This window comes from Astyanax mexicanus, chromosome 20 (genome assembly GCF_023375975.1).
Source record: "Astyanax mexicanus isolate ESR-SI-001 chromosome 20, AstMex3_surface, whole genome shotgun sequence".
NCBI classification, from domain to species: domain Eukaryota; kingdom Metazoa; phylum Chordata; class Actinopteri; order Characiformes; family Acestrorhamphidae; genus Astyanax; species Astyanax mexicanus.
The window spans coordinates 28,617,281-28,633,286 of NC_064427.1; the positions used below are offsets into that span (position 1 = coordinate 28,617,281).

At 36.0% G+C, this 16,006-nt stretch overlaps 1 protein-coding gene across 1 annotated transcript in view; it reads right to left on the reverse strand.

Annotated features, from left to right (window-relative positions):
• LOC103023192 (ubiquitin carboxyl-terminal hydrolase 32) overlaps window positions 1–15,616 on the reverse strand; it is a 43,742-nt gene extending 28,126 nt beyond the window's left edge. Inside the window, exons 1-14 of the mRNA XM_022681292.2 lie at window positions 15,454–15,616; window positions 10,430–10,557; window positions 7,452–7,557; window positions 7,147–7,265; window positions 6,157–6,316; window positions 5,228–5,359; window positions 4,986–5,093; window positions 3,939–4,054; window positions 3,596–3,658; window positions 3,230–3,313; window positions 3,045–3,106; window positions 2,819–2,921; window positions 1,002–1,185; window positions 742–902 (exon numbers count right to left, since the gene is read on the reverse strand). Coding sequence (XP_022537013.2) covers window positions 742–902; window positions 1,002–1,185; window positions 2,819–2,921; window positions 3,045–3,106; window positions 3,230–3,313; window positions 3,596–3,658; window positions 3,939–4,054; window positions 4,986–5,093; window positions 5,228–5,359; window positions 6,157–6,316; window positions 7,147–7,265; window positions 7,452–7,557; window positions 10,430–10,557; window positions 15,454–15,511 — 1,584 coding nt within the window. The 5' untranslated portion in view covers window positions 15,512–15,616. The remainder of the gene's footprint in view (window positions 1–741; window positions 903–1,001; window positions 1,186–2,818; window positions 2,922–3,044; window positions 3,107–3,229; window positions 3,314–3,595; window positions 3,659–3,938; window positions 4,055–4,985; window positions 5,094–5,227; window positions 5,360–6,156; window positions 6,317–7,146; window positions 7,266–7,451; window positions 7,558–10,429; window positions 10,558–15,453) is intronic.
• Between the last annotated feature and the right edge of the window lie 390 nt (window positions 15,617–16,006).

Here is a 16,006-nt window from a genome sequence, read left to right on the forward strand (position 1 = left end):
CGGCGAAAGAGCTAGTGATGGGATTAGTGGCTAATGCTAATGCTGCTGCACCCAGCCTTAGCGCTGGAGAAACTTTACTGAAGACTCACTCTTATAACGCTGTACTTCAGCGGCGGAGTGGCTTTACTGCTTTCTAATACCTGACTGGTAAAATTCGTACATAAGGCGCACCAGATTATAATGTGCCAATTTTTGGAAAATTAAAGGTCTTATTTCCATCGTTTTTTCATTGACTTTAAAATATCTAGTTGTGGTTTCTAGTATGAATGAATGTCATGTGAGCTGTTTTTTGTGAAAAAGTGCACAGGTGTTTCTATTTAGCCCTGTTTCATATCACTGAATTAGAGGTGTCTGAAGAAAGACAGGATTTCGTCTCTTGCTCATGAATTTATACATGCAAACATATCGCCTCTGATTGGCTAACAGCACTGCAGCAGAGAAGGCTACCTGCCTTCCTCCTCATAGTCAAATTTACAGCTCTTAAACTCAGAGGACAAAATGTTTTCAGAGATACAGCCTTGGTTATAAAGATATAGCACTGAGTGCTAGGTGAAGTTAACCCTTAAACTTTGCTTAACGTCAGACTGTCAGTGAAGCGAGCGGCCCCATGGCCGAGAGGTGGCATCAATCCCGTCGTGGTGCCACTCTATCAATGCCGCCGTGGCGCCACACTGCCCGCGGCCCCAAAAGGATTTTAAATGCCTTATAGACCGAAGCATACGGCTACATAAAAGTGTTCACCTTGAGAGGCTCTGAGGTAACCAGCGGCTGGTTGTCTATAGCACCAGGCCTGAGGGCCGTCACATTCCCATCTGCCCCCAGGAAGCTCTGACTGTCTGCCTCTGAGTCTGCATGTCGAGAGAAGCAGATATCGGTAGCAGTCGTGCCGGATGGGAGAACACCTGTAACACATGGAAGAAGCCAAGTGTATGAGAAATTGCAATGCAAAAACTTCAATAAATATGCAGAAGCAGAATAAGACATCCTTCACGGAAACTCACTGCTACTTGTGGACTCAGATGCCTCAGACGCACTGGAGATGTTGTCAGAGAACTTCTCTTCAGAGGAAGAGTGTGAACTGGTCAAGCTCTCCCCCTGGCCATTCTGTTCCACCCCAGCTGATGAGGTAGGACTTCTGCCAGCAGCAAATACTGATGGCTGTTCCACCACTATAGCCTTGCTGTCCTAAGAATGACATGTCATCAAGATCAGCTGCTGTGTACACTGTACAAACTGCACATATATTATTAGTATTATTAGTGTGGTCAACATTGTGTTAATGCTTGCGATTTATCTGCACATTTTTGTTTTCATTTTTTTAAATGCAAATATATTATTTTACCTAAACTTCTTCAGGTTATTCTCTCAGCATGTAAACACAGCGGCACTACTGCTTAGTTCAGAAGGTAGGTTACATTTCGTTTGTGTTAGAAATTTGATTAAATCTCATAGTTAATTATCTAACATTCACTCTCTTTTAACAAAACCACATGCTTGGCTAGGGTTATCAATGAGAAACTAGCTTTAACTCAAACTAGCTGACAAGATGTTAACTTCTTTCTTCATAACGATAGCATTTGGTTTAATGTGATCTATAGTTTTTACACTTAAAATTCTCTTATTTCTAAGATTAATGCCATTTAATAATGTCTTTAGAAGCCTACAACCTCTGCACAGGACTGTAAGGGACCTATATCAGTGATATATTGGTATATAATGGTCACCAGCACCGCATGCAACTTCATTTAGGGTGTGTCAGTGTGTCTTTGCTCAAAACCTGCAAATCATATCATACACAATAATATAGCCAATATTTTTGAATATCGTGAACAATATTATGCCCTAAAATATCATGCCATATCACCCACCACTACTTATCACATCAGGGTACTTCTTGTTTTGTTTTTTTTTGCTGTTTTTAGCAAAAGAAAAAAGAAAATCACACTGTTCTCATTTCCCATTATATATCTACTAGAGACAGATTATATCTGTCCAGTATCATTTATTTCACTTATATCCTGGATATATTGAAATATTTAGAGTGCATTATTAAAATCATGATATTGTGGTTCATTGACTTCTGTTACAATCTATAATAATAATATATCTCTGTTCGGGGCGTGCCATATCATATGTCATTTTCATTTTGTTGCAGTAGTGTATTATTGATTTTTTTTTATTATTAAATGTTTTGTCATGTCGCCATTAGTATCGTTATCGCAAAAATACCAAGAAATATGGTATTGTTTTAAGGCCATATCGCCCACCCCTACCTGCATGGGTGTGTTTTGGGTGTAATATGCAATAAACTGATCAGCCTGTCACTTGCCATTCTCTTTAAGAGCCAGGTGCCCTCTGACCTTGGCGGATTTCTACTTTAACAGCGCATTCAACTTCTGTGCTTCTTAACAGACAAAACTGATCTGCACATTCACGCTGTGTCACAGGTGATTTACGGGAAGAGCAATGTTTTTTTTTACTTGGTATTCAGTTTACTGTTAAATGTTGTTTTTTTGAACTGCTGTGTGTCTTTGCTTGTTGAACGCGAACCTGGGTTTCCAAGAAAGCAATGAATGTCTGACGACTGACTGTTGTCAAGGTTCAAATCAGTCAGTGGTGCACTAGGTTTTCCGCTATTAAGATAGCAATACGCCAGAACAACTCTCAATAATGGGTGTTCCACTTCTTTAGGCAGAAATATTGTATGAATAGTACTGGACATATAGTATAGCTGTAACAAGCAACCCAAATCTGACAGCATGAGCTTATGCCTACAAGCTTATTTAATTTACAAACCATGTAGTTGCTTTAAGCTTACATATTTCACATAATCCTTCCACTGCTGCCACCACTGTGTGGAGATGAGGAACCAGTAGTCTCCAGGCTGGAGGCCATGCCGGCTCTCCCTCTCTAACCAGCCTCTGCACACAGAGAGCAAATCAATGACCAGTGCAACAACATAAAGCTTTTCAGCTGAACAATCTGTGACAGAATGGAAGAGATACTATAACAGAAACACAAAACAGGAGGGAAGTGAAATTAACCTGATGATCTGTCCTTCCTCCTCTGGAGTGGCAGGTCGCAGTCCAAGAACAATGTGACATACCTGTAGAAAGTCATAAAGTAAAAACTCGATTTCATAGTCATAAAGTGAAAAAACAGTGTTAAAACACAGCTGAGACAACAAAGTAGAACATTAATATGGTTATGCGCAGCTGTTTATTTATACCTGAAAAAGGAGGTTAAGGAATTCTGCAGCGAGCACACTTTGCACACTCCATATCTGATAGTCTTCAAGCGTCAGATGTCCTTTCTGTGTTTTGGGAGCAAAGAAAAGTGATTTTTTCTTCCCTAGTCATGCCCTGAGGTTAGATTTAATGTAAATTAAAACCCTAGAAAATTACTCTGCTCTTTAAATTCTCATCGCGTAATTTAGTAAACTGAAAGTGAATGCATTTAAATGTGTAACTAATAATGTTATAATATTATATAAAAGTTAGATATTACATTTACTGAATTTCTGCATATTTGTTTTTCACATATATAGCATATAAAATACAATAATAATACAAAAATACAACAATAACGCAAATACCTTGGTAGTGTCATGTATTCTAAGAATGTCTTCAACAATATCAGACACACTTGACTCCAACTCCTGCAAAAAGAAGAGAAAAAAAACATGCAGTTGCAGCCAATATTGACCCTAGTCTTAAATAAACAAGTTAAAACAGAGGTCCTCAAATCTGGACCTTGAATCAAGTTTCCAATCAATAACAGCACTTATTTTCTTAATTTTCAACATCCAACATTGGAAACTGAATTGAACATCCAGATTTGACAACATGGAAAAAAATCTGCAAATCTGAAGGCCACGCTACATGTCAATGCAATGTTAAACTGGGTCATGGATTTATGCCCATTACAAGATCACTTACAGGGATAGAGTCCGTACGATTGTCCCTCCATACTTCCAGTAGTGCACTGACCATTTCCTGGATTTCTTCTTGGCACAAAACTCCATCACGGTCAACATCAAACACTTTAAAACAAACTGTTCCAAAGCAAAAAGACAGAATGAGCAATAGTTTATTACTTAGGTATAGTAAATTACAGCAGCAAAAAAGAACAGTATAAACTGCTCTGGAAAAAAAAAAGAGACCAGTTACAAATGATGAGTTTCTTTGATTTTACCAAATAAAAAAACACTCTGGAATATAATCAAGAGGAAAATGGATGATCACAAGCCATCAAACCAAGGTGAAATGCATACATTTTTGCACCATAAAGTTATCCAAAAGCAGTGTGCAAGACTGGTGGAGGAGAACATGCCAAGATGCACGAAAACTGTAATTAAAAAACAGGGTTATTCCACCAAATATTGATTTCTGAACTCTCAAAACTTTATGAATATGAACTTGTTTTCTGTGCATTATTTGAAGTCTGAAAGCTCTGCATCTTTTTTGTTATTTAAACCATTTCACATTTTCTGCAAATAAATGCTCTAAATTACAATATATTTTAATTTGGTATTTGGGAGAATTGTTGTCATTGGTTTATAGACTAAAACCACAATGTTCATTTTACTCAAACATATACCTATAAACAGCAAAATCAGAGAAACTGATTCAGAAAATAAGTGGTCTCTTATTTTTTCCAGGCCTGTATATTATGACATTTTGGTGCAAGTGCTCACTTTAATATGTACTCTAATATGCTAAAAAAAATAAGTAACTCAATTTCTCTCAGGACATGAAGTCTAGCTTTAAAAAAAAAAAAAAACACAAATAGTTAGAGCTTGCACAAGTAAGAATATAAAATTAATTTGCATGTACAAATTGATGTCAGTGGTTCACTTTATGTCGTATTTAACCCCAAACACTAGGTAGCAGTGTTGTACTCTGTCATTAAAAATAGACATTAAAGTCTATTTCCAGTTATTAAATGCATCAATGAAATACTCCAGGTTCAATTCAAGCACTTACACTTCTGTCTCTCAGCCAGAGGTCCTCTACAGCATGCTGACAACCCGCAGGAGATCTCTTTGAAGTCTATGTGATTGTCTCTGTTCTCATCAAAAGCATGGAATAAACCTGGAGTATTGCAAGAGCACAAATGTCACAGTTGATGTTAAATAGGTATGTTAACTTACCGGAAAAAAAATACTTTTAATATTTTACTATTAAATCAAATATGTCAAATATGTCATAATGTTATAATATCATACCCTCGCTTATAGATGGGTGAATAGGAGGAGATACCAATGGGATAAACGTTTCCAAGTCAAAGCGTCCAGTTCTTGACTGAGCTTTTAATAACCAGTACCGCTTCTCCAGGTCAATGATGTCCGATTCTTCTACTGCTCACACAACAAATAAAAAAAATATAGAGATTTATATCTACATATATAAATATACTGTAGTGCAGTGGCAAAGCATACAAGGCACCTTTAGACTCATTTACTTCCTTAGTGCTTTAAAGCCACAATAAACTAAATGTCACCAGTTAAGGAAAAAATACTTTATAAGCTGATATCTTAAATGTGGGTTATGCCTTATCATATATTATATGAACATTACTTCAATCTTTTTTTGCTGACCTCAATATTGGCCATTATGTTTTTTTCTCAGGTAGGAAAACCCACATACATGTATAATGGCATGTTGACTGTTTAACACAGAGGTTTTAAATTATAAATAAATTAAATTATATATATATATATATATATATATATATATATATATATATATATATATATATATATATAAATTATTTAGACATTTTATTTAGACATTAACAAATATATATATATATATATATATATATATATATATATATATATATATATATATATATATATAATTAATATCTACATCATTTAAATACATAAAACAGTTAAGGGAATAAATGCATTAATGTAACACATTAACACATTAACTATATTATCATTACATTAACAGTATAAAACAGTCCTAAAAATTCAATATTGTCATTCATCACAATGATTTTTGGGACAATATACTGTAAAAATAAGATTAAATATTGGGCCAGGTTTCAGTTCTACTACATCAGTTCAGTACAGGCTATAGTTAAGAGTTGTGAATTTACTCTGAATACAATAATCTCCCACATGCAGAACTTCAACAGTGCACTTACAGTGAGTGACCCCAGCTAAGGTCTGGTAGAAGGTGGGTGTGTCGCTGTCATCGGTTAGAGTCACACACACCCCGCTCGACAGGAGCCAGCGGGAGAAGGTGAAAGCATCCTTGTTCTGGAGCAACCAGCTCTTAAACTTCTCATAATTGACCTTCTCAGCCTGTCAGAGAAGGAAAACACAAAAAAAAACTATGAGGCAGAGTTTTTCTGCTGTAGAATACATTTATATTTAGAGGTTGGTAAATACTCTTAAAAAGGGGGGGTTCAAAAATAAATGCAAAATTTAATACTTAGTATCATAAGAACTCAAGCAGGCTTTGCGATTATTTGCCTGGTGAAGGGTTTTGTGAAATAAAAAAAAAAAGAAACCTTTGAAATATCATATTGAACCTGTTTGCATAGGTTTGGAACCTCTCAGAAGACAATAATCAAGCCCTTTCAACTAATATTCTTTTTTATTTTAGAATCAATCCAGTGTTGCATTAATTTTACACCAAGATCTTGCAGCAGCATTGATGATGGTAGCGTCTGAGCGCTGCACAAAGTCTTCTCCAGCACATCCCAAAGATTCTCAATGGAGTTAAGGTCTGGACTCTGTGGTGAACAATCCATGTGTGAAAATGAGGATCTCTTGCTCCCTGAATCACTCTTTCACAATTTCAGCACCATGAATTCTGGCATTGTTATCTTGGAACATGGCCGTGCCATCAGGGAAGAAAAAATTCATTGATGGAATAGCCTGGTCTATATTCAGTATATTCAGGTAGTCAGCTGACCTCATATATATGGTTCAATTGCTGCATACTGAGTGTGATGCAACTAAACAGAAAAGCCACCACAATATTAACCCTTTTTTTGTGTATTTGAATATTCATTAGATATAAACGTAAACATCATTACATTACATTATTATATCTGTTAGAGAAATTAGAACACAACACTATTTTACACTTAATAATACCATACTGAATGAAAAGGAAAGCAGCTAACCTCTGTAAAGCACTTCCTGAGGGAGGGATGCACCTCTCCATCCACAGCCTGCAGCATGGATTCAATGTCTTCACGTGTAGCATAGCTGCCTGATTCACTGGCAAAAAGGCTGAAAATATCTGCAAGAGATTTAAATAAATAAATAAATAAATACATAAATGAATGAATACAAAATAAATAAATAATATAATAAAAATAGCCTATTCCTGTTTCCTATTCCTGTTCTCTCTTATTACCAGTACGTAAATATCTCTAGAATCAGTTTGTGCATGCATCAACTGCCTGTATAAAAGGGGGTCACTCACATCTTGCCTTTTCTTCATCACGTCCTCTGGTCAGCAGCACTAAGCCAACGATAAGGTTGTTGAAGTGCAGGCCTTTTAATGTGCCACCAAATGAACTGTAGATTACCTTCAAAGAACAGAAAGAACAGAAACTCATTCATGTCCAAATTTAGAGCGATGTGCTTGTTCTGACTGGTTAAGATCTACAGTAGCCATCTGAAATTTTTCTGCATGTTACTTTTTGTTTTGTTCAGAAACAGTGTCTCTTGTAACAAACAGCCATACTGATTTAAAAAGCTTCAGATTTGTGTTCTGGTATGTTTGGAGAACCTAGAACCTGAAGTTTCAGATATTGTAATTAATAGCTTAATAAAAAAGTGACCCTAGACAAACCACACTAAAATATATTGCATTAAATGTTTCATACACAATTTAACTAATTTTGTGTGGATCATCCATCCATCCATCCATTCATTCATCCATCGATCCATCCAGCCATCCAAAAACGGAACCAGTGCAATGGGACCGAGACTGGTTAAGGCATATTTTAAATAATTAAATACCAACTACTTTAAACTTGATTGGGTGTCAAGGTGCCATTATTATGATTAGTTTTCATTATTCATAACCCACACAAAACAGTTTAGAGTTCACAGTGCAAAACTGTATTACATTTTAAATTAAACATGAAGTAACATAAGTGGTTCTAGAGCTTTGACTAAATTTGAGACACATTTTCTCCAGAATTTTTTTGTCTATTTTATGATGTTTTTGCACATGCCATCAAACCACAGTCTAGAATTAAAGCACATTCAAAACCATTAGAGGTAGGCTGATAAAAACCAAAGCGCATTCAAACTATAAAAGAGTTATTTTACATAAGTAATTGGCAAAAAAAAGGAAATCAGTTTAGAAAATACCCCTTGACATATACACATCAAACCTGAAGTGATTTTACTGTATTATTATAAAAGTAATTCAGGAGGTACATGATCGGGAAGGTCAGTTATACTGTATTATTATAAATAAAACGCACTATAAAATAGAAATGTTAAAAAGATTCACCCATCAAATACAATAAAGGTCACAAAAAGATTTTTTAAAAGTTCAGTATCAGTATTCAGCAGAACATCTTACATAAAGTGTGTGCCTTTATCATCTGTAAAAACATGGGATGAGATTAGACATGAGCAAAAAATTAATAAAAAAAAAAAAATGAATCGAGGTCTCTTGTTTTCTCCCATCCATACAAACTAAAATTGCTTTGCCAAAAAAATGTGTTGACTAAAATGTTTAATATTACAGGCCGGACAAAAGATGAAACACAACTGTTTTGTTTAAAGCACTGCACATCTAACACTGAAACAAAGTATAAGAACCTCAAGTACAATCTAGTAAGAGAAATATATGTCCTGTACAGGAACAGGAAGTGGTCATGTGCCTCAAAATTCATAGGAACTGAGACATACACTAACATATATTTGCACAAATACAGACAGAGTGACTGGCAATACTGAACCTCTATACACAGTAAAGCGGCTGCAGGAGGGGGTATGAAGTCACGCAATGTAAAACAGTAGGCTATATTTAAAACAGATGTATGTCAGCTCAGTATGACTGGGCACCCACAGCTCTGTTTAACTCTGGAAGCAAGTTTAAGAGTTGTGTTACTGATCCTGAAACCTGGCAACTATGTTTTCTGGAAAGAAAACAACACTGCAGAGGAATATGGGGGATGGGAGGAGTTTGGGTCAATGTTTTTCTGAAATTTTAAATAGGAGCACACTGCAGAGATACAGTATGACAAGATAGGCCAACCTCCTTTTGGGTGGTACATGTACTGTAGCCAATCAGGAGTAAATATAATTTATATTTATATCGCATTTGAGAGCTGTTGTCCATCAGAACAGACCATAAACAATTTTATAAACCAATGAAAAGGTGGTTTGGCCCTACCCACTGCAAAAACACTGAAGAAACAGTAAAACTAGAGCCATTATAATCAAGCTTCCAAAGCAATGAAAAAAAAAAACTATTAAATATTTTAGTTAACTAAACTCATTTACTATATAGATTTTGTAGTATAATATTAGAGTCCTCTTTTCTTTGCATTTAGACAGAAAACAGCATTTTTAATTTTTTTTTTCCATTGCTGGAGATAATTCAGGTCTGAAAGGATTAATCAGACTCTGAAGGCTTAAACTTACATTAACAAAGCAAAAAACGGACTATCCTAAATTCACATATGATTTTCGCTGTCAGGTGTTAAATGTGTCTTGTGGGAATAATGCACAGGTAACCAAAATAAATGTTTGATCATTTTAGGCAACAAACAGCTGCCTCTCTGTATCTGACGACTTTAACATACTGTACCATGTTTAATAATCCCTTGATTAATACAGAACCTTCACTGGGGAGATTCTGACAATAGTTCCAAGGTCATTTAAGAATGTTTTTAGAAATACGAGCATTTTCCAAAACCCTCTGTAACTATAGTCCTGCTTAAAATAATTCAGAAATGTAGTGTTAGAGTATTCTGACCCATCATACATCACTAAGTACTTCTTAACTTAAATTTTAATTGCAGTTCTCCCTAAGAAATGTTAAAAGCTGCAAATGTTCCTCACTAACGCACTGTTTCTAAACACAGCAACTGCAGTAAGAATAGAAACTGAAGCCTCGATAAATGAAATATCAAACAAGCAAGCAATTCAATCTGTCTCATATGTTGCATTATGAGAACTGAGACTTCAAAACAAATTTAACAAACAAGAAGAAAACCAGACCGTTATGAGTCTATAGCTACTGTGCAGAAGCTTGTGGATGGTGCTTTCAGGCAAATCTGCTGCAACCTGTCAAAGCCAATTATCACATGCTGAAACTCGCAAAGGCACATTCCACAAGCCAACACACAGACAGGCCATATTTTAACACTGTGAACTCGAGGAATTCACAACACCTCTACAGCCAAGGCTTGCGAAGATACAGGCCAGTCATACCTCTGAGATATTCAGAGGAACCATGTCCCCCAGCACTTCCTTGTAGAAGCATTGCTGACTCATGTAGCAGGACAGTCCACAGGTCCTCCTGAATGCATCCCTCAGCCGTTTGAGCTCGACATCAGTCACTGAAAAAGAGATAAACACAGACAGTTGAGAATATTTTAAAGAAAAGCTGCAGCATGCACTGGAAACAGTCTATATACACAAATGATTCACACACAAGATTTAGTGTTCCAAACAAAATTTTATCAATAAAACATTAGGCTGCTTATTTTAAACCAGGGCTCAAGCTAGGTACATGCTGCAATATGCAGACATTACAGCAAGTGTCAACAGTGGTGTGAAACAGTAACCAGTGTTAAAGATTATCAATGCAGATACTGAAGGTTCAGGAGAGTGGAATCACACTGAGAGAAATTGTGCAATATGGTATCTAAATAATGTTGTTGGGTTGCAGCATTAACCGGTTTCACAGTATACCATGGTATGTAAATGGATGGTTATCAATCTATATACATTTGCTTATTACCTATAAAAGGGGGACACAAGCAAACAGATCCACATCTACTTTCCACCCTTTAGACTCTAGCACCACCATACTCAAACAGCTCCACCTATAGTGGCTGCTGAAGGAGGCAATACATCAAACATGATCATCCAATCTAAAAGAGCACAATCTCTCAATGTAGATAAAGTTTCATAGCTTTAATCCACAACCAAACAAATGCACATTTTATTTTTAAATTGAAATCTGTGCCACCTGCCAAGCACCATCACATGCGCAAGAACTATATCATGCAATAATGGAAAACAACTACAATGTCAGAAATATTTTTTTTTGTCTAAATTTGACTGCTTATTTTCCAGTAAAACAACAGTGTGAAAGATGCTCACAATAAAGATGATTAACTGACCCAAGCTCAGTTTTTAAAAAATAAATTGTAATAATAATATCAGCATAAATGACACAGATTGTCAACACTCGTCAATGCATAGCAGACAATATATTTTCATGAACACAGCATTAAGTTATGTAGATTAATCCAATAAAAAAAAAGTTTTCTTTGCTCTCAGAGTATATAACACAAGAGATGGATGATATGGCAAAGATAAATATCATTAATATGAATTTCCCTAAGGCATTTGAATTATTTATACTTATGTTATTCTTGTTATTACCCTGTTAATGATTTAGAGTAGTTGTGTAGCATCACACAATAAGATAAGATGATAAGATAATCCTTTATTAGTCCCAGAGAAAATACAAAATAATCAGTACAATCAGTACAATATATACAATATAAACAAATAAAAAGACTGTATTTATAAATAATTGCGCGTTGCCTCTTAGTGGCACAAGGTTTTGGAAAAATATTTCACTTTATGTTACACTGAAAAAAAACTATTTTCTGTAAGTGGACAGTGTTTAAGTGTGTGTTTATTAAGTCCGCTGTGTGTACACACTACCATAATCATAATAATATTCGTAAAAACATCATAAACTAAAGCTGCAGACCTGGCTATAAACATTACACACACACACACATCATAAACACCACAGATAACCTAGATTAGCTAGCTTAGCTAACCTAACTAATATTAAAGAAGAGGTCAAGGAGTGCTGAAGAGATACAGCTCTGAGAAAAAATAAAAGACCACTTAAAATGATGAGTTTCTTGATTTTACCAAATTGAAAACCTCTAAAATATAATCCAGAGGAAGATGGGTGATCACAAGCAATTAAACCAAACTTGTTTTCTTTGCATTGTTTGAGGTCTGAAAGCTCTGCACCTTTTTTCGTTAGTTTGACCATTTCTCATTTTCTGCAAACAAATGTTTGGGAGACATGTTGTCAGTGATTTATAGAATATAACAACCATGCTCATTTCACACAAACATATACCTAAAAAAAGCAAAATCAGAAATTCAGAAACTGAAGTGGTATCTTATTTTTTTTCCAGAACTGTAGGTGTAAATCAAAGGCAGCCAATGTCGGTGCATGCAAGCTAACCCATTTTGCTGATTATGAGACAAGAATAAAGCTATACGTTAATTTAGGGAGTAAGCTGACGAGAGTTTTGTGCTTAAAATCTACACAGCTTGTTGCAGATAGCTGTCTTAATGTTAATGTAAAGTCATGGCTAGCAAGCTAACTAGGTTAGCTAAATGACAGCTGAACTGGGGTGCGTTTCCCGTACAACGACGGAGCCTAGCATTGAACTAACGTGGTACGATGCATCGTTAAACTAACTAACATCTGAAGTACGACCGTTTCCCGAAACCATCGTACTTTCTTGGTACCACAGAAGTCTGAACTATGTTGGTTCGAACCACCGTGGTCTTAACTAAGGTGTTTCCAGATGTGTTCGGCCAGACTTTCCCAGCAGAAAACGTGCAAAACACACAATCTTTAAAATATTATGCCAAAAATATGTTACTAATGTATCATTTAGGCTATTTATATTGTAATTATCACCAGAACATAACGGACAACAATACTATTAATAAAATAACAATGAACTGCAAGTAAAATGTAGACAATAATTGCTATATATTCATTATTATTTGTAACAGACAGTGTTACTTAAAAAAAACATACACATATTTGCTATTGCAATATATTTTTTAAATAAAATAATCACCATTCTGAAGAAGTCTTATTAAAATGAGACATGAGAAATGTGTGTTACTCAGTGGTTCAGCAGAGCGCCTACGACGTGCAGCGCGCGGTGTTCTGTCGAATTGTGCAACCCATCGAGATGTGCTTCTCAACACCAGCGCCCATGTGGAAACATTTTTTATTTATTTATTGTTTTTTTATGGTAATTCTGTTATTTTGGTTGCATTAAACAACCAGAAACCCCTTGCCATTATTTCAGAGTATTACAAATGCGTAAATGACAGCTGATGATAATGAAAGTAATTATAAGTTAGCAATAATAAAAAAAATAAGGTTTATAATCACCCTAATAACCCTAAACTGTCTCCTGATATTTTGATTCAGGCTTTCCAAATATTCTACCGAAAGCATGTTTAAATATGGGGCTTTTTCTAGCATTTTTATATTTAAAAATTAAATATGCACTAGGATAATACGGTTTGACAGGGTAGCAAAACTCGACAGACACTGGATGGAAGCCTAGTTCGAATCCCAGTCGTGGTTTTATTCTCTTAATGTTTTATTTCATAATGGCAATTAATGTTATTATTTTACATATATATTAATGTAGCCTACATATTTCTACGTATTTCCTGTAATATATTATTTAACAAATACTAATTGATAACATTTGTATAGGCCTAGAAACACGTTGTATTGGCTAAATAATAAATTTTCTTTATTCACACTCTGTCTGGCCCTGTTACCTCCAGAGGATAATTAGGTAATTCAAAACACCTGCTTATTGCATATCTTATTCACAGAGTGCATATAGCACAATGGGTTTAAAAAAATAATTATTAACTATTTCATAAATGTTCACAGCACAAGTTATCTTTACTCAAGAGATGCCTGCTTGAATAATTAACATACATCTTTCCAAGACTGTAAAATACATTTTAGCTAAAGAGCACTTCTCTTTTCACTACACTGAATTCATGTTTGCCAAATAAAGCTAAATGTTAAAGACATACATTAAAAAAAGGACTGAATTTTATTATTTTACCTGGGCGCACATGGGTAAAAGTGAAGTGGCTCAATTAATGTAATTAACACAAACATTAAACAAATAGGTACACTTGATATCTTAAATCCTCGTGCAGCAATATTAATGTGATTTATCAGCTTTCTGTATCCTACCGTCCACCGTCTGCACTAATCACCAGCAACTAAGCTCTTAACGACAGGTCTAGAGCTGTAGTTGGAACGACGCAGCTGAACCACGGTAGTTGCGAACATTCGCTGGAACCACGGTTCTGGGAAACACCTGAGTAGCTTAACTAAGGTTCGCACTATGCAAGTTACTAACGTGGTTACCTCCATAGTTCCAACCACGCTTTTGGGAAACACCTGCGTCGCAGCTGCATCGTCCAGACTATGTAAGTTGCTAACGTAGTTAGCAACTACGCTTTTGGGAAACGTACCCCTGACTGTCTGGTCGAGATGGTAAACAGAGGCAGGGAAGCTAACGCTAGCTAAACTGACAGCGACACTGACAGCCACAAAGCAACGGTGTGAGCCACAGAGACATGAACCGCCAGCTAACTACTAAACTAGCTGGCCTGACTATTTAAGAATAATGACAACAATAGCAACCCTTTCATCAGATATGAGTTAACCTAGCTAGCTAACCTAGATAACCAGCTAAATAACTAAAGCTAAATATGCCCAGGTTGACAGCTGACTAGCGCGCTAGCTAAGCCTCTGCCGCTGCTGCTGAGCTGGTGTTCTGTCGAGTTATCCTACCCATCGATACGTGCTTCCTAAAGGCACTGCGCATGCGCGGACCTACATTTTTTAATTATTATTTATCCTGTTTTTTTATTTCATAATGAATCTGTTTTTGATTTTTTTTGTGTGCATTAAACAACCTGGACTCACTGTCATTGCACAAAAGTGTAACGTTAAATGTACATTAGTAATAATAAATACAATTATTATTAGAAAACATAACGTATACAAAAACAGTTTGTAATGACCTCTCATTGCCATAACCATGATACAGTGATTTATGCTATCCAAATATGCTAGCTACATCTACTGGTACTTTTGCTGATAACATAGTAACGTAGTGTTTTACAGTTAAATATACACTAGGGTAGTGCGATTTGACAGGGTAACACAATTCGACAGAACACCCCTGATAGTCGCAAATGTAGCTAAATTGGCTAGCTATGCTAAGCTAGCTAACCGTTAGTTTCATCCAATGTGAACTAGGTAGTTAGCTTGTTAGCCTAGCTAGCTTAGCTTAGCTAGCTAACGAGCTAACGCAGACAGCTAGCTTCGCAGCATAAACAACATGAACTGCAGGCTTTATTAACCAGCGGATAAATGCGTTTAAAGACGCCGCAGCCTGACTCACCTCTCTTAATCGCCTCGTCATAAGAGAGGAAACCAATCCTTGATTCTTTGGCCCCCATATTTTCTTCATTTCACACCGTAAAGGAAAGCATAGCGAGACTTAGCCTAGCTGCTCCGCCGCCGCAGACGAGTGACTGGCTCTCCGCGGCTCCCCGCTGCTCTTCGGACTCGCCGGAGAAACCCGAGTCGTGACGTGGGAGCTAACGAGGCTCGAAGAAAGAGAGCAGACCCAAACAAATCACTGTGCCGCATTCACTCAAGCCTTCCCAGAATTCATTAATTACTTAATGTACAAGCGATAGGAGGTGTGGAGAATGTTATTTCTGACAAAAAAAGAAAAACAGCATCCCAGCAAACACACAACATTGATACAACGTTGCTTTAACGTTATGAATTCAGTTTCTTTTCTTCAGTACTCTGCCCTTAGCCCACTTGTTAATGCACAGTCGGTGTTAGGCATACAGTGGAAATTGAATAAAGTACATATTTTTTACTACATAAAAAACAAAGGTTAATATTTGATAATTAGTCAGAACTCAAGCCAAAATTATGAG